The sequence below is a fragment of the Mustelus asterias genome, chromosome 5 (assembly GCF_964213995.1).
Source record: "Mustelus asterias chromosome 5, sMusAst1.hap1.1, whole genome shotgun sequence".
In the NCBI taxonomy this organism is placed as follows: domain Eukaryota; kingdom Metazoa; phylum Chordata; class Chondrichthyes; order Carcharhiniformes; family Triakidae; genus Mustelus; species Mustelus asterias.
In genome coordinates this window covers 25,875,456-25,898,495 of record NC_135805.1, presented here as the reverse complement: position 1 = coordinate 25,898,495, position 23,040 = coordinate 25,875,456, and the positions used below count along the sequence as shown (strand labels likewise).

Sequence of the window (23,040 nt, the reverse complement as noted above, 5' to 3'; positions counted from 1 at the left end):
GCACTGACCATGCTGCCTGACTTGACTAAAACCCCCTATCCTTCCCGGGACCATATCCCTCTATTCCCATCCTATTCATGTACTTGTCCAGACGGCCCTTAAAAGTCACTATCGTATCCGCTTCCACTACCTCCCCCGGCAACGAGTTCCAGGCACCCACCACCCCCTGTGTAAAAAAAAAACTTGCCTCGTACATCTCTTTTAAAACTTGCCTTGTGCATCTCTTTTAAATCTTGTCTCTCGCACCTTAAACAATGCCCACTACTAATTGACTCTTCCACCCTGGGAAAAAGCTTCTCACTATCCACTCTGTCCATGCCCCTCGTAATCTTGTAGACCTCTATCGGGTCGCCCCTCAACCTCCGTCGTTCCAGTAAGAACAACCCAAGTTTCTCCAACCTCTCCTCAATGTTCCACATATCACCATGATCGTAAGTTGATCCTGACTGTGGACCATGCTGGCACGGAAATAGTGCTCAGTCTGTGTTATGAGTGCCGCCCATTTAGCATGAGAGTGAGACTCTGTAGTTCGTGGGAACTGTGTAGAGCCCTGAGACACAATCTCTCCATTTTATGATTGGGTTTGGAGCAGTGAAGAACTTGAACGGCAATGCTTTCCTTCACAGTTATTTTTTTAACATAACTTATTTTGTGATTTTGTTTATTTGCTAAGGTCACAAATTGCTTCACAATTGATTGATTATCAGGATATCTGAGGTGCAGGGCAATACTGATCTGTGTTTTTTAAACTTGTTTTGTTCTCTCTTTCTCCCCACCCCAACCTCAGGTTTAAATGGAGTTGATAATGGAATTCTAGTATTTGACAACGTTCGAATTCCAAAAGAAAATCTTCTTGACAAGTTCGTGTTTCTTCAATTTTTTTCTCTTGAGAGTTTATTTTATCTGGCAGAATTTTTTTTTAATCAGTGGCAGAATTTACCCTCTTGTAAATTCATCAGCACGTTCAAAAGAAATTTTAAAGCAGATACAGTAAATGAAATAAAAGCAAGGTTGGGGGAAAGTACTACCTCTTGTGAAGCCATGATGTGGGGATGCCGGCGTTGGACTGGGGTGGGCACAGTAAGAAGTCTCACAACACCAGGTTAAAGTCCAACAGGTTTATTTGGAATCACGAGTTTTCAGAGCGCTGCCCCTTCATCAGGTGAGTGGAGAGGTAGGTTTTCCACTCACCTGATGAAGGGGCAGTGCTCCGAAAACTTGTGATTCCAAATAAACCTGTTAGACTTTTACCCATGTTAAAGTGAGTGAGACTTACTGTACCTCTTGTGAAGTATGTAACTGTCTGTGAGCCTCTCTCAAAGGCAGATTATCCATTTGGAGAAATTATGTTTATTGCTGTATTGTCTGCCTTATGCAGACCAACCATTTTGGGCTTCTGCTTCCCTTTGAAATAGTACTGTAGGTTATGTGGATTGGAGTTGATCTGTCGAAAGAGACTTTGATATATATTTTACATTTATCATAGAAATCATAGAAACCCTACAGTGCAGAAGGAGGCCATTCGGCCCATCGAGTCTGCACCGACCACAATCCCACCCAGGCCCTACCCCCACATATTTTACCCGCTAATCCCTCTAACCTACGCATCCCAGGACTCTAAGGGGCAATTTTTTTTTTAACCTGGCCAATCAACCTAACCCGCACATCTTTGGACTGTGGGAGGAAACCGGAGCACCCGGAGGAAACCCACGCAGACACGAGGAGAATGTGCAAACTCCACACAGACAGTGACCCAAGCCGGGAATCGAACCCGGGACCCTGGAGCTGTGAAGCAGCAGTGCTAACCACTGTGCTACCGTACCGCCCTATGAAGTACCTTTCACAACTTCAGGATGTCACTGCTGTATTAGGGGAAATATCTCAGGGCAGTCCAGCATGTTGGCAACAGTAATAAACTAAACAGTGTTTGCTATATCCGCATCTGAAATTTATTTCATATAAAATAGTAATTTTCACACTTCTGAATAACGGTTTGGTAATGCAGAGCTTAAATATTGCTGAAAAAGAGACATGTCGAAGCTTTTTGCCTTGCATTCATCAGGACACTTCGCAGGAATATCAATATAAAGTGAAAACAACAATTTATACTGTATGAGAAGAGAGTGCTATTAGTTGACAAATAGGCTCTGATTGATAGAGACGTTGCCATGGATAACACACCAGTTGATGGTAGCTGACAGTTGGCTGCTCAGCGTTTTTTGAAATTTAAACCAGCAGCTTGACTTAGATTGGTCAAGCCACTGCTCTGAGGAATGAGTCAGCGAATGGCTGTCACTTATTTTGTTTAGCTGAAACAGGTGCAATGTGTATACTTGTTCTTTCTCTCCACAAAGAATGGGGCCCTATGTATTAATATACGTTGCTTCTGCTGCACCCACATGCGTCACACTGCAAGCCTCATTGACGATCTTAAATTGGTTGTCAGAATAATTCTTAGCATATCGAGGATAATTTAACCAATGTTGTGGAAATAATGTGGATTTGATGTGGAATCAAATCTAATGTTGGACGCTGTGTTCTGAGTTTCGCAAGCACGGGCTGGTTGGGTGCGGTCTGTACTTTGCCCATTGCAAACAGCGACTGGGACATGCTGTTTGAGATGATCCGCCGCGAGTCTTTGGGATGTACGGTCTACATACCTAACGTCACACTGGCACTGAAATCCATGCACCACATTACTCATTTGTGTGACAGTCTTTTTGATTTGACGGCAGCATCCTGTTAGCGGCAAATACCACTCGTGTGGCTTCTGCGTGGCAGCAGTTTGAAACAACTAGCTTCACCTGTTCCTCATACTTTTGAGATACCTTACCCTTCCAGGGTAATCTGAGATAGACTGGGCACTTCAGGGCCGAAGGTAGCGGACTTAGACCCATTCATGAGTTTGCGCAATACACAGTGAAGAATGGTCTGATCAGGGTAGCCATTATCCCACAGGATGGCTTTGACACACCCTATTTCCGCATCAAATTTGCATCGTTTCTTTCCCCATATATTGCTATTCTTGATGAGTGCAAGACAAAAAAAAACTTTAAAATATTAAATAGATTTGTAATTTCGGGTTGAGCAGAACTTTGGAGGCCCAGGGCCTCATCAAGCATAACAGAAAAATCCAAATACTCAGATGCGTTTTCTGGTTTCTTCACACAGGTTTGGTTCAGTATCTGAGAACGGAGTTTATGAGTCGCCCATTGAAGACAAAGGTGCTAGGTTTAATGTTATGCTCGCAGCCCTTACACCAACCAGGATTGCTTTAATATTTCAGGCATTGGGAGCCATGAAGGTAAGTACACTTTGTAACAAGTTTGTCCGATCAGCTAAAGTAAGCAGAAGAATGGTGTAATGGTGCATGGTAGTGCACAGTCCGTCCCCTTATCAATGATGCATTTAAAATAAAAACAGGATGTATTAAGTAAACAAATCAAACTCAATTTTTTGAGAAAATAACAACAAAGATTGATAAGGGGAGGCAGTAGGTTGGCTATATGGTTCCCAGTTAGGCACTTGATAAAGTCCCACACAGCAGACTGGTCAGAAAAGCAAAAACCCATAGGAATCAGGGGAATGTGATGAGTTGGATCCAAAATAGGCTCAGCGACAGGAAACAAATGATATTGGTGATAAGAACATAAGAAATAGGAGCAGGAATAGGCCATCTAGCCCCTCGAGCCTGCCCCGCCATTCAATTAGATCATGGCTGATCTGAAGTGGATCAGTTCCACTTACCCGCCTGATCCCTATAACCCCTAATTCCCTTACCGATCAGGAATCCATCCATCTGTGATTTAAATATATTCAATGAGGTAGCCTCCACCACTTCAGTGGGCAGAGAATTCCAGAGATTCACCACCCTCTGAGAGAAGAAGTTCCTCCTCAACTCTGTCCTAAACTGACCCCCCTTTATTTTGAGGCTGTGCCCTCTAGTTCTAGCTTCCTTTCTAAGTGGAAAGAATGTGGAAGTGGAAAGTGATGGATGTTTTGTGAATGAAAAACACTTCCTAGTGGTGTTTCACAGGGCTCAGTGTTGGGTTCCTTGCCGTTTGCTGCATTTGTTGATTTAATTTGATTTATTATTGTCACATGTATTAGTACACAGTGAATTCTTGCATGCTATACATACAATGCATACCGTTCATAGAGAAGGAAAGGAGAGAGTGCAGAATGTAGAGTTACAGTCATAGCTAGGGTGTAGAGAAAGATCAACTTAGTGCGAGGTAGGTCCATTCAAAAGTTTTACGGAAGCAGTTCTTGAGTCGGTTGGTACGCGACCTCAGACTTTTATATCTTTTTCCCGACAGAAGACGGTGGAAGAGAGAATGTCCGGGGTGCATGGGGTCCTTAATTATGCTGGCTGCTTTGCCAAGGCAGCGGGAAGTTTAGACAGAGTCAATGGATGGGCGGCTGATTTGGGTGATGGACTGGGCTTCATTCAAGACCCTTTGTGGTTTCTTGCGGTCTTGGGCAGAGCAGGAGCCATACCAAGCTGTGACACAACCAGAAAAAATGCTTTCTATGGTGCATCTGTAAAAGTTGGTGAGAGTCGTAGTGGACATGCCAAATTTCCTTAGTCTTCTGAGAAAGTAGAGGCATTGGTGGGCTTTCTTAACTATAGTGTCGGCATGGGGGGACCAGGACAGGTTGTTGGTGATCTGGATACCTAAAACCTTGAAGCTGTCGACCAATTATTAATTATTAATGATTTGGACTTAAATTGTTTGGGAAATTTCATATCACTCAAAAATTGGCCATGTAGTCGATAGCAACGAGGATAGCTGCTGACTCCAGAGTTAAATCAATGGTTTGGTTGAATCATAGAAACCCTACAGTACAGAAAGAGGCCATCTGGCCCATCGAGTCTGCACCAAGCACAATCCCACCCAGGCCCTACTCCCATATCCCTACACATTTACCCACTAATCCCTCTAACCTACGCATCTCAGGACACTAAGGGGCAATTTTAGCATTGCCAATCAACCTAACCCGCACATCTTTGGACTGTGGGAGGAAACCGGAGCACCCGGAGAAAACCCACGCAGACACAAGGAGAATGTGCAAACTCCACACAGACAGTGACCCAAGCCAGGAATCGAACCCAGGTCCCTGGAGCTGTGAAGCAGCAGTGCTAACCACTGTGCTCCCGTGCCGCCCTGTGGCAGATGGAATTCAATCCAGAGAAGTGTGAGGTAATGCATTTGTGGAGGACACACAAAACTAGAGAATAAATGGGAGGATATTGGAAGAGGTAGGTGAAGTGAGAGACCTTTAAGTACGTGTTCCCAGGTCCCTGAAGGTGGCAGGACAGCTGGATAAGGTGGTAAAGGAAGCATATGGAATGCTTTCCTTTATGTACAGGGTATATAATATATAAGCAGAGATGTATGGTGGAACTTATAAAACACTGGTTAGACCACAGCTGGAAATTTTTGTACAGTTCTGGTCACCACACTCCAAGAAGGGCATAACTGAGCTGGAGAAAGTTTCGGGGAAATTTACAGAAATGTTGCCAGGGCTCAAAAATTGCAACTTTTTAGAAAGATTGGACAGGCTGGGGTTGTTTTCCTTGGAACTGAGGAGGCTGTGGGGTGACCTAATTCTCAGGAGTATGAGGGGCCTAGGTAGAGGGATGCCCTGTTTCCCCTCATGGAAGGATCAGTTAGCAGGAGAAGGTGACAGAAAGAGTCGACAATGGTAATGCAGTGGACGCAATTTACCAAGCTTTTTGAAAGGCTGTCAATAAGGTGCCCCATAATAGACCAATGAATAACGCCCAAGAATGTGAAGTTGGGATCAGGGACAGAATGGTTTGCTAACTGGTTTCAAGAAGGAAGACCGAGTGAGAGTATAAGGTAGCTATTCACCTTGATGGAGGGTGGTAAGTGGTGCTCCACCAGGATCAGTGCCCGGATTACATAGAATCATACAACCCCAACAGCGCAGAAAGAGGCCATTCAGCCCATGAAGTCACAATTCACACCAACAATTTGGAATCAAAATCACTGTGCCATTTGTGAATGACACCAAATTGTGGTTATACTCAACACTGAGAAAGACTGCGGCAAATTACAAGACAGTAATAAACTCGCAGAATCAACAAATTATTCAGAAATGAAGTTTAGCACAGACAAATGTGAAGCTGTACGTTTTGTAGGAAGACCAGGAAGGTATTTTGGGAATTGTGAATATAGGTGGAGTAGAATGGTCTCTGAGTACAAATGAATCAATCCCTAAAAGTTGTGCACAGGTTACTAAGATCTTTAAAAAAAAATGTAAACCAAGCGCCAAGATTTATTTCCAAGGGAGAGAAGTGAGAAGTAGGGCAGCTATGCTGAACCTGTATTGAACCTCAGACCACATTTGGACTTCTGTGTGCATTTCTGGTTGCCATCTTATAAAAAGGATAAAGAGGCACTGGAGATAGTGCAGAGTAGATTTGCAAGGATACCAGAAATGGGAGGACGTACCTATCAGCAGAGGAATGCAGGCTGGGTCTTTCATCTCTTGAGGAAAGAAAGCTGAGAGGTGATTTAATAACAGCGAAAAACCGCACCGACCACCTCTGATGACAAACACGGGACACAACCGACAGAGTACGCTTTGTCGTCCAGTACTTCCCCGGAGTGGAGAAGCTACGACATCTTCTTCGGAGCCTTCAACATGTCATCGATGAAGACGAACATCTCGCCAAGGCCATCTCCACACCCCCACTACTTGCCTTCAAACAACCGCGCAACCTCAAACAGACCATTGTTCGCAGTGAACTACCCAGCCTTCAGGAGAACAGCGACCACGACACCACACAAGCCTGCCACAACAACCTCTGCAAGACGTGCCGGATCATCGACATGGATGCCATCATCTCACGTGAGAACACCATCTACCAGGTACACGGTACATACTCTTGCGACTCGGCCAACGTTGTCTACCTGATACCCTGCAGGAAAGGATGTCCCGAGGTATGGTACATCGGCGAGACCATGCAGATGCTATGACAACAGATGAAAGGACACCACTCGACAATCACCAGGCAGGAGTGTTCCCTTCCTGTCGGGGAACACTTCAGCAGTTAAGGACATTCAGTCTCTGATCTTTGGGTAAGCGTTCTCCAAGGCGGCCTTCAAGACACACGACAACGCAGAATCGCCGAGCAGAAACTGATAACCAAGTTCCGCGCACATGAGGACGGCCTGAACCGGGATCTTGGGTTCATGTCACACTACCTGTAACCATTTGGCCTTGGCTTGCGAAATCTTACTGACTATTGTTGAGACAATTCACACCTCTTTAACCTGTACTTGGCCCTCTCCCCACTCGCATTGTCTGCACCTGGAAAGACTTGATTACCTGTGAAGACTCGCATTCCAACCATTATCTTGTAAATTGAGTCTGTGTCTATATATGCCTTGATTGTGAACCCAACTCTCCACTCACCTGACGAAGGAGCAGCGCTCCGAAAGCTCGTGCTGCCAAATAAACCTGTTGGAGTTTAACCTGGTGAGATCTCTTACTGTGCCTACCCCAGTCCAACGCTACCATCTCCACATCGTGATTTAATAAGAGCTCTTTCGCATTCTGAAAAGTTTAGATAAAATGGTCACGGTGGCACAGTGGTTAGCACTGCTGCCTCATAGCACCAGGGACCCGGGTTCAATTCCCGGCTTGGGTCACTGTTTGTGCGGAGTCTGCATGTTCTCACCGTGTCTGCGTGGGTTTCCTCCGGGTGCTTCGGTTTCCCCCAACGGTCCAAAAGACGTGCCGGTTAGGTGCATTGGCTGTGCTAAAATTCTCCCTCCGTGTACCCGAACACGTGCTGGAGTGTGGGGATTTTTGGAGTAACTTCATTGGAGTGTTAATGTATGCCGACTTGTGGAACTAATAAATAAACTTTAAAAGCAGTTGCCACATACTGGGGAAGAACAAAACAGAGAGGCCATCAATGAAAGATGATCACCAAGAAATCAGATGGGAAGTTCAGAAGAAAAGTCCCTTACCCAGAATATGATGAAAGCAGTGATGAGGTAAACATTTAAAAGAAGCAAGGCAAGCATGTTTCGGGGAAGGGAACAGAAGGTTACAATGATAGTTCAGTGAGCAAGAGTGGGAGGAGGCCTGGGTAGAATTTAAACACCAGCTTGGACTGGTTGTGCTGAATGGCCTGTTGGGTGCTCTGTATTTTAGGGTGGTTGTAAACAGAGAATGCGGGTGTTCTGTTTTGATCCTGAATTTTTCAAATGTGTTGTTTGCATCTTGTACTGATAAGCAGCCATTTAGATTTACGTTTAGTTTAGAAGCCTCAGGTTGCAAGAGTCCTGCATAAGATTTCTCTCATGATTTACAAACTTGGAAAAAATAAAAGGACTATCTTGAAATTCATCTGCAAATTCTCTTCATGAAGGTTCCATTGAACAGAAACTAAATGAAAAAACTTTAAAGATTTATACTATTTCTCATCAATGAGAGGTCATGAAAGTGTATGTGTTATTCATGGATGACATCTTAAACATAGAAGCAAAGGAAACTTGCAGTACGGAGAGAGGGTGCTTGGCCCCTCTCATCTGTATAAGCTTATAAAAAGCAATCCAATTTAATTCCACTTTGAGTATTGTTGAAAAAAGAGACAAGCTGTCAAAGGTTTTCATTTTGCACTAATCAGGGCAGACGCAAGAAGCCAAATTTCAAGCAATTTATACTGCATGAGGAAAGGGGTTCTGATTGCTTAGCAAGATGTTGTCATGACAAATGCACCAGTGAGCTGCTGTCCCCCATGCCTTTGTTTATTCAAAAAGGGTGCAATGTCTGGACCTGCAGAGGACAGTTACCACATATAAATACATGTAGCTTCTATCAAGCATAAATGAGCTACCTTGCAAGTCGAGCCTGACTAATGATCTTAAATTGGCTATTCATGTAATTTTTAGCACACTTGGGGTAGTTCAGCAAGTGCTGCCCAGTGGCGGGATCGTACCCCATGTTAAAAGTTATGTTCTTGAGTTTTGCAAACACGGGTTGGTTGAGTCCGGTCAGTACACTGCCTATTGTGAACAGCCGAAGCGATGAGCTGTTTGAAGCCAGCCGATTCACACGGCTACTATGCAGTGGCAACACCAGTGGTGTTTTCCAGAAACAGGATGTTGCTGTCGAGTCAAAAAGACGTTCTGCCTCCCATACAAATGGGTAACGTGGCATATGAATTTCAGTGCAGATGTGATGTCAGGTACACAGGCCTAAGTTCCAATGACTGGCGGGATTGTATCAAACAGCATGTCCCTTCAGCATGCTCAGCCTCTCAGGAGCTGAGTTCCAGTAGAAAATGACACTATGGCCTGAGCTGTCTGTGAGCATGTTCAAATTCAGCTACAGCTCTCAATGAATCCACATCTTCTGATAATTATTTATTTATTAGTGTCACAAGTTGGCTTACATTAACACTGCAATGAAGTTACCACACTCCAGCGCCTGTTCGGGTACACTGAGGGAGAATTCCGCATGGCCAATGCACCTAACCTGCATGTCTTTCAGAGGAAACCGGAGCACCCGGAGGAAACCCACGCAGACACGGGGAGAACGTGCAGCTTCTGCTTACACAGTGACCCAAGCCAGGAATCGAACCTGGGTCCCTGGCGCTGTGAGGCAGCAGTGCTAACCACTGTGCCACTGTGCTGTTAACGTTGCCTGCCCATTACCACAGGGCTTGTAATATACACGGAATGGATGAAAGATGATGAATATGACTTGCATGTGAATTAGATTATAGTGAGGAAGAGTTAGGTAACATCAGCCTCACTCTCTCATCCTGACCTATCTTGGTCCAGTGGTGCGGTTAGTTTAGACGGCTGGGGATAGATCTGGATGCACTGGATGGTTAGGACATGTTGTGTGTCTTGTTGACCTCTCTGAATCCACAGTGCAGTGCTAACCCACCATCAAGACCATTGGACTTTATATTGGTCTCATTCACCTAGTCTGTCAGCATCGGTCTTTGCACCTCAGGGTAAACAAATCCCTAAATTGCCAAGGATAGGGTAGATACCCAATAGCTACCCTCACCTGGTTTGGTCTGCCTAATGTAGAGGTTTACTAGGGTGTGGCCACCAAATGATATCAACTACTTGAGAGCTTGTTGATGGTGAGGCCCAACACAGGGTGAGCCGCTCCAAAGAATGTGGTGAACTTGCCTGTGAGAAGTGCTACTTCTCCCTTGCTCCCACATTGTAAGGACGAGCTCATAAAAGTCTCAACCAAACTCTTGAAGAAAACAGAAAGTCAGCTAGAGTATTGGTAGGCTTGTACAAGCCTATCAAGGCAGCGAACTGATGACTTTTGGTAAGAATGGGGGATAGAAACATAGAAACTAGAAGCAGGAGTAGGCCATTCAGCCCTTCGAGCCTGCTCCGCCATTCATTTTGATCATGGCTGATCATCGAATTCAAAATCCTGATTCCCCCCTTCCTCCCATACACCTTGATCCCTATAGCCCCAAGAGCTATATCTAATGATGAAGTTACTGTGAAAGTAAATTAAAGGTGGCATAATGGGGTGATGGGAGGGGAGGAGATGGGAAAGAATAGGGTCAAATGAAACAATAAGGGATATAAATAATGGACTTGCAGGGCTGAAGGATAGAGAAGATAATCAGGCCTCTACAGAGGACTGGCAGACTTTAGGCAAAAATTGTGCCATTAGCAGGGATGAGGTATTGCACCGAAATCATTATGTGGGGCAAACTGGGACCAAATCATGGATGCCATTCCACATTGGGCCCACCCCACACTTGCATATTGGATAGATGTTGCACAGATATATACACGTCTGTGACTACATTTCTCTGTGTCCTGACAACATTAGAATGTACCTTTCAAACCCATGACCACTACCATCTGGAAGGACAAGGCAGTAGGTGCAAGGGGCACCAGCACATGGAAGTTCCTCTATACTCTGGCGAGGAAATATATTACTGGGGAGGTGGTGAATTGTGGTATTGTCACTGGACTAGTAACCCAGAGACCTAGGGTAATGCTCCAGAAACCCAGTTTTGAATCCCAATTGAATTTGAATTCAATAAAAGTCTGGAATTAAAAGTCTAATGATGACCATTCTCAATTGTTGTAAGAACCCAACTAATGTCCTTTAGGCAAGGAAATCTGCCATTCTTTCTTGGTCTGGCCTATATGTGACTTCAGGTCCACAGCAATGTGGTTGACTCTTAACTGTCCTCTGAAATTTGCTTTGATCCAGAATGTGGACATTGTGGGGTAGTTTTTGGCTTTTTACTTTAATGTAGAACGGGTAACATTGAATTGACAGACTGAAAAATACTTCTCAAAAAAATGACCAGAATGCATGCAATTTAAATATAGATCCCAGTGTGAAAATGAGCAGGCACGCGAATATAAATTCTAAGATGCTTGTACAGGTATTCAAGAGATTTGCTACCTCTTGAACCCTGGCCAGACGTAGAGGAAGCTTGAGCACTATATTGATGACCACCAACGCCCAACATCTCCCACAATCCTCCCATCCCCAGCCCTGTCTAAATCTGAAAGAGGTCGAGCGATATAACAAAAAATGAAGCATCGGTTGATTTCTTTCAGCCGTGATGTAAACCATTTAAACATTTGGTTCATTCACGAAAATGGCTGATTTGGTTTGATCCTGAATGTGGACATTCTGGGGTGGCTAGTACAGTCAACGTTCCATTTTATTCTGATTTTAAATTTTAGGCAGTCTTATAGCCATCCACAAGAGGGTAGCAGAGTATCTGGGTACAGACTGGTTGCTTTATGTATCCTTGCCTGAGGACTGATTAGACTCTGTTTCAGTGGTGATGGTTTATCAAGACAAGTCATTTCTGTATGCTATTATAACAGCATAAGAAATAAGAACAGGCCATGTTGTGCCTGCCGCACAGTCTGTTTTAACCTTTATATGGTGGACAAAGAATTGCGAGTAGACTTCTTGTTAGTACAACAATATTTATTTAAACACATAATCTGTAATCATCCACCCAACCAACAAAAATTATCTTACAGAAATACTAAAGTTCAAGTCCAATACTAGACCTTAACTTAACTTTGCGTGACTGGCAAGTACTCAGGCAGATATTGGCCTTTATCTGTGCGCGGGTCTCGGTCGTCCTCTGCGTAGTCTGGTCCTTTGGTCCGGTCTGACACTCTGGCTCTGGGTCTTCCTTTTCAGGTGTGGTGGCTCTCCTCGTGCTGGTCGTTGCTGGCGAGGGTCACCGTTGTTGTAGCTTGTTCGTGGGGTCAGAGAGAGAGAGAGCGATTCTTGGTTGCGCAGCACCCTTTATACCCCATTGGTTTTCGCGCCCCTTTTGGCCATTGCCAATCAATCATAGATCATAGAAACCCTACAGCACAGAAAGAGGCCATTCGGCCCATCGAGTCTGCACCGACCACAATCCCACCCAGGCCCTACCCCCATATGCCTACATATTTACCCTCTAATCCCTCTAACCTACGCATCTCAGGACACTAATGGCAATTTTTTAGCATAGCCAATCAACCTAACCCGCACATCTTTGGACTTGATCACCCTGATCGATAAAGTCCAATTGGGTGCTGCCACACCAATCTGTGGGATCTACGTGTTCCCAGTGGCTATGTCTGTAGGTGCTGGGGGAACGTAGGACACACACCTCCCTCCCAAATAGGGGTTAAGGTGCCCCTATGTCTGATAAACAACCAGTTTGAACAGAAAGTCTCCTTTGTCCTAGAGATGGCCCGTATCCTGTGTATTCAGTCGTCTGAGCTGCAGCCTGTTTATCTCTGTCTTTTAGGCTACAGCCTGCTGTTTTAGTTCTTGCAGTAAGAAGTTTAACAACACCAGGTTAAAGTCCAACAGGTTTATTTGGTAGCAAAAGCCAGTTTTGAATCCCTTTTGCTACCAAATAAACCTGTTGGACTTTAACCTGGTGTTGTTAAACTTCTTACTGTGTTTACCCCAGTCCAACGCCGGCATCTCCACATCATGACTGTTTTAGTTCTTGCCCAATTGTCCCAGAGTGCTTTATAAATCGCCATTTTAGGTGGCCCGTTTGGCCACAGTCCCTCCCGTTGACCCTGAATGCGAAGCGTGATGGATCACAAACTCAGGACCAATATCTGTCAGGAATTCAACAGTCAAGCAAGGCCCAGGTATTGACAGTAATAACACATCCCTACAGCACATTTACATTCCAGAAGCTACTGACAGCAACACTCTACAAATACAAACAACCATATATTCTAAACACCATTGTTACAATAAGCTAATTACAACCCAAAACATTCAGACAAACTTTACAATAAAGTATTCGCAAATCTGAGGCACATTTCGATAGTCGGGTTTCCAGCTGTTCATTAGTACAAATCGCAAAATGGCAGGTTCCCTGTAAACATTGCTCTAGCTGAATTAGAGGGGTAAGAAGTCTCACAACACCAGGTTAAAGTCCAACAGGTTTATTTGGTAGCAAATACCATAAGCTTTCGGAGCAATGCTCCTTCGGAGCATAAGCTTATGGTATTTGCTACCAAATAAACCTGTTGGACTTTAACCTGGTGTTGTGAGACTTCTTACTGTGCTTACCCCAGTCCAACGCCGGCATCCCCACATCAGAATTAGAGGGGACCATGGTTCAAGGGTGAGTCCTACGTCCTGCCTCCGGGTGATCCTCTTTTTTCCATTGGCTGAATTGCACTGTGAGGATGATTAGATACACCAGGGTGAACAAAATCAGTAATACCGCCAGGTGTGACATTATGCGAACAAAATGGGCGGATTTGGATGTTTGAGCCCCAGTTCCAAAGGTCATTCCACCAGGAGGTGACTTTAATTTCTTCAATTCCCCTTTCCACCTCTTGGGTCTGCTGTATTACTTTGGTGAAGGTTCTGTGGGGTGTAGCCAATTTTATCCGAATCTGGTTCAACTCCTCCAGCAGGGGTTTTAGGCGTGTGTCATATTTCTCATAGTACTCTCCTAGAGTCTGTCAGAGCTCGTCAGTGGCGTTCAAATCCACCCACTCCCTCGTGTTGAGGCCCACCCTGGCTGGTATGTCTGGTTTGATGCAGAATGTAGTGTCGGTAATGTTACAATGTGTCGCGCCATACTGATATTGTTTCAGGGAGGTGGAGGGAGACAGTATCTCCCTGCTCCCTTGTAAGCCACCCAAGTTATGTCTGTGTCCAGGCTACGAGCTTCTACTGAGCAATTTAGGCTAGTGTTTGTTCTGAAGCCACACAGTACATGCTCATTTAAGTAAACTGGATACGGGCATGCGATTATTTCATCAGTTTGCTGACATCTGTCCAGAGTAGTGCCTATGAGTCTCCCTTCTTTCTCCACTGCGTACGGTAAAGTGCCGTCGTGACCTATCCAGATATCCTCATGGATAGTCCCTATATTCTCCACTTCAAAGACCCTCAGTCCGACCCGGTCGTCGGTGACTATGGGGAGCTCTGATATAATTCCCAGGGCTTTCCCTGGAGTCCCTTTGTCGTCGTCATTGAACCAGACTTTGGTCAACTGTCGCATCAGGCAGCCAGATAACTCGGGGTGTTTCCTACCCGTAAATAGATGTTCCATCTGTTCGTCACTAATCCAAAACGGAACCTGTCCACTGCGTACCTGCTCTAGGTTTTCCCTCAGCTGTTCCATCATCCACTGTCCGTATGCACTACATAAAGTCCGGTTCTGTTGTCGGTCATCATCCTCTAATTTTTCCCTGATAATTTGATTGATTGTCTTGGCGTGTCCTTCTAATACAGCTACCATGTGGCTGCTGGCTGTGTTCCCAGTCAGTTCCCCTTCAGCATCTTGCCGATTGTCCTCATTGATGGAACTTAGTGTCTGTTTAACCTTTTGGGTCAGAATCCTAAGTTTATTGTCTAGGTCGGCTAAATCAAGAGCGTTGATGGTTGCTACCCCTGCCCCGTATGTTATGGCCATGTCATTGACTAACTCCCTCTTGGATCTTTCCTGTCTTTCGTTCATTTCTATCTTCTGTCCTAACAGTCTGCGAGTCAAGTGGAGGTATAAACTCTTAAATTGGGGAGAGCACTGCTCTGGCAGTTGGGTCCCAGCTATATCCATCACCACAGCTACCAATTCGTGGTGAATGTTGTCATACAGGATTTTCCCTGTGTGTTTTAATATCAATCCGTTCTGTGGTCCAGGGGTGGCTTCAGGACAAATCGAGTGGGATGGGTCTGGAGTTGGCTTCGGCCCAGTTCTTATTTCATACAATGCAAAGTTCCCCTCTCTGAGCATCCCGGGGCACCACTGCCCGAGCTCTAATCCTTTTTCTGGGCTGTTGGCCAGATATCCAATTTCAGGGCACCCATTATTTGAAAATCCCCACCAATCCCCTGCTACAGTGACACTCGGATAACATTCAGTTGAACTGCCATTTGGTTTTTTTGTATATCAGCCGCTGGTTGTTACACTCAAACATTATTATCTTATCGGGATGCACCCATAACACGCCATCCTCACATTCCCCCGCGTCAGGTGGGGCAAACCATAAATAACCGGGATACCAAAAGTTCATCTTGCTTGGAGTATCCTGCATGCTTATCCCGATGATGAGTCCAATGAGGTAGATCGTAGGTTGCATCTTTGTCGTTGTCCTGAGGAGATCAATGTAATTTCTGCTGTTATCACGTCTAATATTTTATGTATATACATATATTTAAACTGTCTATGCCCTCCACCCCCTTTTCTTTTGTGAACACTATCGACAGTGGTGTGGTCAGGAGGACCCGGATATATTGATTGTCGCTTGCATGTTAAATTCTAATTGTGAACCACTGTCGAGCTGTTCATTTCGTTCCGGTCGATAAATGGACGAGTCGTGGAGTGGTCGGAAAAGAGCTTGTTTAACTGGCCAGCAAAATGAAGGCGGCCTGTTTTATTCTAGCAGCATTGGCCCTAGGGATTCGAATAGCATTGGAATCGGTCTGTAATGACCTGAAGAGGTGTCCTTTCCATGAGTGTCTTGGGGTTTGAAGGCGGAACGCATTTAAAATTTAGCATAAGTGCCTCTCAGAATTTAAGATGTAGCCCAGTCGCCTCAATGATGTTAAAATTTAGCACAGCCACCTCAATGATAAAATTTAACACAGTTGCCTCGATGATCTCAAAGTTTGGCACAGTGGCCTCAATGATTGGTCTTAACTGAAGAAAGGTGACCAAAGAGCACGGCTTCGGACTGTGTAAATAACCTGGTTAATCGTACTAGCAATATACAGATGGTATGGGAATGAGTTGGTTGTACTGAACCGTGGACATTTCACTGTCGGTCGGTCATGGTGGACCTGCAGGTTGAGGGGTTTTGAGTGGGTGTTTCCATCAGAGATCCTTGTACCTTGCACTGGTCTCCATTGTTGGCAGAATTTCATCATTTGGAGCACCTTAGATTCCTTCATTCAGCATTTCTGTTAACGAATTTCCCAACAGAGACTCATCTTCTGAATCATTTGTCTCATGGGGCTCCATCATTACCACCTCACCTGGCCTCCATACCTGTGTCTGTTCGCTGGACTGCACTGTGGGGTCCGCGTTTGGATCTGGGTTCGGGGGTCCTTTATCCTCATTTCTCATTCTAATTAATCTATGTCTCTTACCCAGGTGGGAGATGCAGCATCGGGTGTCCCCATCAAAATAATCCGGTGTCGTTTAGTCAGGGCCTCACTGTTGGGTCTGGGGCTAGTAAGGCTTATGTTTATGGCGGAATCCATAATGCTGCGAGGGCCGATATCTGGTGAGTCGTGCCAGTCCTCTAGGGTGCGCAAGTCCCCTGTTATGTCTGGGTCGATCAGTACCCCTTGGGGCACTTCAGGTGTGGACGAGGCTCTGGGCTGTAGTGTGGTCGGGATAAGGGTCTGGTCCAAACCTGAAAGTGGATGAGAAGGTGTCTGGGGAAATACATTTCCTGGGTGAGGCCATTCCGGTCGCCGAGTGTCATCCTCCCCTATCTCTAATGTGAGATGGTGGAAGCGATTATTCTGAGTCCCGTAAGCTTTCAGTTGGTTGATGTGGAACCAACCAGTTTTCCCATTGGCGACCAGGACCTTATACGCTGAGGGGTTTATTTTGTCGGTGATGGTGTGCGGACCTGCATATCTCGGGGACAAGAAAGAACTGGGGTTGTAGAGGGAAATCATCACCTGCTGGCCAACTGCACATTCTACCGGGTGTACCCTTTTATCGAAATATGCCTTGCTCTGTTTCTTTTTAACTCCTAATCGGACAGCCGCAGCTAACTGGGCTGCTTTAGTGTTTTCGGTTAACTGCTGGATGGCTTTCTCATGGGTGAGCGCTGTGATAGCAGCTCAGTTAAATCAAACCCCAATAAATATTCAGCTCCCCTCATAGGTTGACCAGTCATTAATGGGTGGGGAGATGAACCCAGTAGAACTGGAAATGGTGTTGCGTGCCATCATGAGGACAAAGGGAAGTACTGTATCCCATGTCGTGTTGTTTTGCTGCACCGTCTTCCTAATGATCCCTTTTAGCGTTCAGTTCATGCGCTCTACGATTCGACTGGATTGTGGATGGGAGGCGATATGGAATTTCTGCTTGATGCCAAACATAGCCATAACGTTCTGCATCACCCGCCCGGTGAAATGTGTCCCTTGGTCGGACTCCATGCTGCGGGGAAGACCCCATTGTGTAAACACCTGCTGGGCTAATATCTTTGCGGTAGTCTTAGCTGGGTTGGATCTAGTGGGAAATGCCTCGACCCATTTGGTGAAAGTGTCTCTTATTACCAGGACGTATTTAAATCCATTCAAATATCATGGCGGTAGTGGACCGATATAATCAATTTGGAGGTTTGTCCAGGGGCCTTCGACTGGGCGTGTGTGCCTTAGCTCAGCTTTTCTGGCATACCTATCGGGGTTGTTCTGGGCACAAATTAAACAATTGTCAATATAGTGGGCGACGTCATCGTGCAGTTCGGGCCACCAACATAATTCTTTTAATCGCTCGGTTGTTGTCTTTATGCCCTGATGACCATGTCCGTCATGGTACTGGTAGATGAGCTGATTTCTGTCCTGGGTAGGGACTACGTATGTGCCTGCCTTTAATATCAAACCATCCTGAATCTGTATTTTGTCCTTCCATTTCTCACATGGGGCAGGGTAGACTCCTTCTAAAAATTTGTTTTAGGAATCTGTCAGTGCGCTGCGCCTGGACCAGGTCGGCTATATTAGTTTGGCAGATGGCCACACCATCTACTTGCTCTCCTACAGGTGGCTGCCAAAACTATCCCGTACGGGCACCGGCCTTGGCTAGTGCATCAGCCTTACAGTTACCAGGTGGGGAGGTCCTGTGATGGCTTCTAACTTTAATAATCCCATATGTGCGCCCTTCGGTGGCCTGCAGAACATATTTTAATAAGGGGGCTGACGGTAGAGGCTTTCCGTCCGCAGAGACGAAACCTCTGACTTCCCATAGTGGTAGGAACTCAGTCAGGCTGTTGCACACGTACATACTATCGGACTGTATGTAGGTCTGGGTGGCTCACTACATATGCGACTGCTGCTAGTTCGGCAGCTTGAGCACTCAAATGGCTGGGTAGGTTGAGGGCGAGTTCTATTAGTGGCTGTCCCTGTTGATTTTCCACATAAATGCCACATCCTGTGATTCTGGTCCCATCCTCTCTGGTGGATGAACCGTCTACATAAATTCTCATGGCTGAGTCTGTCCGTTGGGTAGCTGTCTGTTTTGTCCCTGATCGTCTCTCCTGTTGTTTCGGGATAAACGGACCTGTGGGGTCCTTTGTGGCTATAACCTGACACTCATGCAGATCTCCCCCATAATTTAAATTATCTGCCAGGAACGTGGGCACTTTAGTTCGCTTTACAGTGATGTTCCTACCCTGCAGTAGTCGTGTCCAACGGGCAGCGCGGACCTGGCTTACTGAACCGTCTTTAAGGCGGCCATCCAGCAGAAGCTGGGTTGGGGTGTGTTCGGTGAGAACGGTTATTGGGTTCAGTCCGGTGATGTAGGCGAAATGCTGCACGGTCCAAAATACCGTGAGCAGGTGTCGTTCACATCCGGAGAAGCCCTGTTCGATTGGCTCTAAGACTCGTGAGGCATAGGCTACTGGGCCTGGTCTACCATGTCTTTCTTGTAATAATATTGCCGAAAGTGTGTGATCGGTGGCTGCAACCTCTAAGGCGTGGGGTAGATCTGGGTCAGGGACTAGTAAGGCTGGCGCTGTGGCGAGGGCGGGCTTTAAATCGGTTACTGCAGCTGTGTGCTGCGCAGTCCACTTGGCAATTCGGAGAGTGGGGCTGCCTTGGTGGCGAAGCCGTCTCTGGTTCTGACAGTACCCTACTAGACCTAGGAAAGATCATAAGACCATAAGACCATAAGACATAGGAGCGGAAGTAAGGCCATTCGGCCCATCGAGTCCACTCCACCATTCAATCATGGTTGATTTCAACTCCATTTACCCGCTCTCTCCCCATAGCCCTTAATTCCTCGAGAAATCAAGAATTTATCAATTTCTGTCTTGAAGACGCTCAACGTCTCGGCCTCCACAGCCCTCTGTGGCAATGAATTCCACAGACCCACCACTCTCTGGCTGAAGAAATTTCTCCTCATCTCTGTTCTAAAGTGACTCCCTTTTATTCTAAGGCTGTGCCCCCGCGTCCTAGTCTCCCCTGTTAATGGAAACAACTTCCCTACGTCCATCCTATCTAAGCCGTTCATTATCTTGTAAGTTTCTATCAGATCTCCCCTCAACCTCCTAAACTCCAATGAATATAATCCCACGATCCTCAGACGTTCATCGTATGTCAGGCCTACCATTCCTGGGATCATCCGTGTGAATCTCCGCTGGACCCGCTCCAGTGCCAGTATGTCCTTCCTGAGGTGTGGGGCCCAAAATTGCTCACAGTACTCCAAATGGGGCCTAACCAGTGCTTTATAAAGCCTCAGAAGTACATCCCTGCTTTTGTATTCCAAGCCTCTTGAGATAAATGACAGCATTACATCAGAGGGCACTCGCATCCCGGGGCAGTGGGAGGTGCACTATGGAGTCTATCCTTTTCTGTTCGATCTCCCTCTTCCCATGGGTAATCACTGTACCGAGGTATATAACCTTGGGTTGCAAAATTTGGGTCTTTTTCGGATTGACTTTGCAGCCTAATGAGTGGAGCAGTGCGAGCAATTCATCCAGCAATGTTCCATGCTCCTCTTTGGTGTTAGTCTGTAACAATAAATTGTCTACATATTGGACCAAGCACTCGGGTCGGGAAAACTTCTCTAGCCCGGTAGCTAGTCGCTTGTGGAAGATGGATAGGAAATTATGGAAACCCTGTAGTTGGCAAGTCCAAGTGTATTGCTGTCCTGGAAGGTGAAGGCAAACTTGTGCTGGCAGGATCGATTTAAAGGGATGGACCAGAAACCGTTACTGATGTACCATGAAATACCTTGGTCCAGTACCATGAAAAACTTTGCCTGGGCTCCCTTGTCTCATCATGGTGACGGTGATTGTGGCTACTGTGGGGGCCGTGAGTGGAGTAACCTTATTTAATTCCCGATAATCAATCGTTAACCTCCATGATCCGTCTGCCTTTTTTACAGGCCATAATCGGTGCATTGTTTGTGGATGCCACTCGTCTCAACACCCCCTTCTGTAATAGACTATCAATTACTTTGGCCACCTCCCCCTCTGCCTGTCTGGGGAAACCGTATTGTCTCTGTGGTTTTGGGTCCGGCCCTTCAATTAACACCTTCCCAGGTATCTGGTCACAATCATGTTTATGCCGCGCAAACACCCCATTGTTTCTTTGAAGCACCTCCCTGATGGCCGGATCACTACTAATCGTTAATGGATCAAACCGGAATTCCCCTATTGTGCTAACCCTATTAGCATATGTCCCGACTGGAATGATTGATGGCGCTCTGCTAATCGTAGCCATCTGCCAAATGCATCGATTAGCTGGATCGAATGAAAGATTACATTTATTCATGTAATCGGACCCAAGAATGTGTTCAGCGTTTGGGGGAAGGTCAACACCACCGGATGGTCACATGCCATGCTGCCTAGGCGGACCTGTACAGGGGCTGTAATGCGTCCCTCCTGCATGTGTCCTGTGAATCCACTGAGTGTGATTGTGCCCGTAGTTGGACAAAGGATATCTGTCTTTAATTTTGATACATTCAGGGTAGTTCAGGAGCCTCCGGTATCCCAAAGGAATTCCACGAGGTGGCCTCTTATCTTGCCGTTAACTAGGGGTCTCCCTACGCTATCCCACCTGGTGCTACAGACCCAGTTTGTGGAGGCTGGACATCGTCAATCTAGGGTTCCATAGGCGGGGACAGTTGGATATAGTGGTATAGTATATCTCTCCCCAGGGCTGCTGTGTAAGGTAAAGCTGTATCTCTCTGGTGTTGGGTATCCCCTCTACCCTTGTTCCTCCATACTGGATCCTGGCTAGCCCTCATCGGAAGCATTCTCGCCTCCCTTTCTGACCGTGACGTTGGGGCTCCCTGAACTTCCTGTTCCCAGACTCGAGCTAACCGTCGGAGAACCCATGCTTCATTGTGTGTGGTCTCTGCGGGGTCAAAATTAGCGCAGGCTTTCTTGCCTTCCTCTGTGTTGTGTGAAACTAATGTCCCAGCCCATTTGGATGAATCAGCCTCATTTAATCTAGCCCGATCTAATTCCTGATACACTCCCGTGAAGTGGATCCATAAACGACCGGCAAAGGCAGTCGGATGTACCTTTTTCCTCTGTCTGCATTTATTTAACCCATCTACAGGATCCCCTTTATTAAACCCTACCGTGGTTAATATCGCTTCCTTGATCTCGTTTAAGGTTCGTTCCCCGACATTTTGAGGGGCTGGCAGAGCAGACTGTACAGACTTGCTTAAGCACATGACTATCAGTTTCACTTCTTCCCTTTCATCGAACCCATGCATTATCTTCTGCTGCCTAACATCCTCAAAGAAACTGTGTGGGTCAGCCAATGGCTCAAAGGTTGTGATTTTATTTGCGATTTCGGCCAATTGTGCCACCATAAATGGGGTCGTGTATGTAACAGCTGGGCCCTGAGACTCTCCTACCTGACGTTCAGTTGTGACTGGATGCATCGGTACTGGAGATGAATCTCGGGGTATGACTTCCACCGGGAAAGATGGTGGTGGACCCCAATCCTTGGTTCGCATAACGTACAGTTTAGCATTCTCCTTTAACTCTCCCCAATCCGCATTCTCTATCCCCTCTTCCTCTACTGTCCCGAAGGTTCACATAAATCCGTTTTGAACTGATAATAGGGTTGATAATTTGAACTGATAATCCAGCTGTGAAATTTCTCGCTGGCATTTGGAGTGGTCAGCGGTTGCCTGTCTCTGTTCTTTACTGGCTTGATGTAGCGCTTTTATTGCCACCTGCAGATTGGTACACTTATCTTCCAGTCGTGCTACCGCCCGCTCGGCTTCACCTTTGGCCAAGACAGCTGGGCGTCTTGGTAGGCTCTCTCATACTGGGTTTGAAAATTGCCCAGATGTAATAAATTTGGCTGGTTTGTTCTCTTTAATTCATCTACCTCTCTGTCCTTTTCGGCTCTTATTTGTTCTATCCTCTCCTGCTGCTGTTCCTTTAGTTCCTTAATCTCCTCCTCCTTTTCCTCCTGTGCCCGCTTTGATTCCTCCAGTTCCTTACGAACTGTGTTTAATTCCTTTTCTGTTCCTAGCAGCTGTCCTAAGCAGCTCACAATGGCAGTCGCTTTCTCACATTTGTCTGCCTGTTTTCCCTGAACTTTCCTCAGATCGTCCCAATTCTTCTGTCCTCGGGATCCCGGTCCCGTCTCAGTATTGGCACAAGATTCTGCCCATAGGGGCCACCCTTTCTTCTTCATGTATTCTCTGATTTTTGTTTCCCATATGGGACACTTCTTTGTCTCTGTGCTGTTTCCTGCCATTCTATATTCAACGACAAGGGGTAGGGAGTTGATCGGACTGCGGGTACGGCTTTGGACTGTGTTCCTGTCCTAATCCCTCCGGGTTCT

General features: G+C 46.1%; 1 protein-coding gene across 2 annotated transcripts in view; it reads left to right on the top strand.

The window, feature by feature from the left end:
- The window catches only part of acoxl (acyl-CoA oxidase-like), a 427,580-nt gene that overhangs the window by 55,173 nt on the left and 349,367 nt on the right, over window positions 1-23,040 (top strand). For both annotated transcript variants that reach the window (XM_078212293.1, XM_078212294.1), the window contains exons 8-9: window positions 788-860; window positions 3,172-3,304. In XM_078212293.1, the coding sequence (XP_078068419.1) occupies window positions 788-860; window positions 3,172-3,304 (206 nt within the window). The remainder of the gene's footprint in view (window positions 1-787; window positions 861-3,171; window positions 3,305-23,040) is intronic.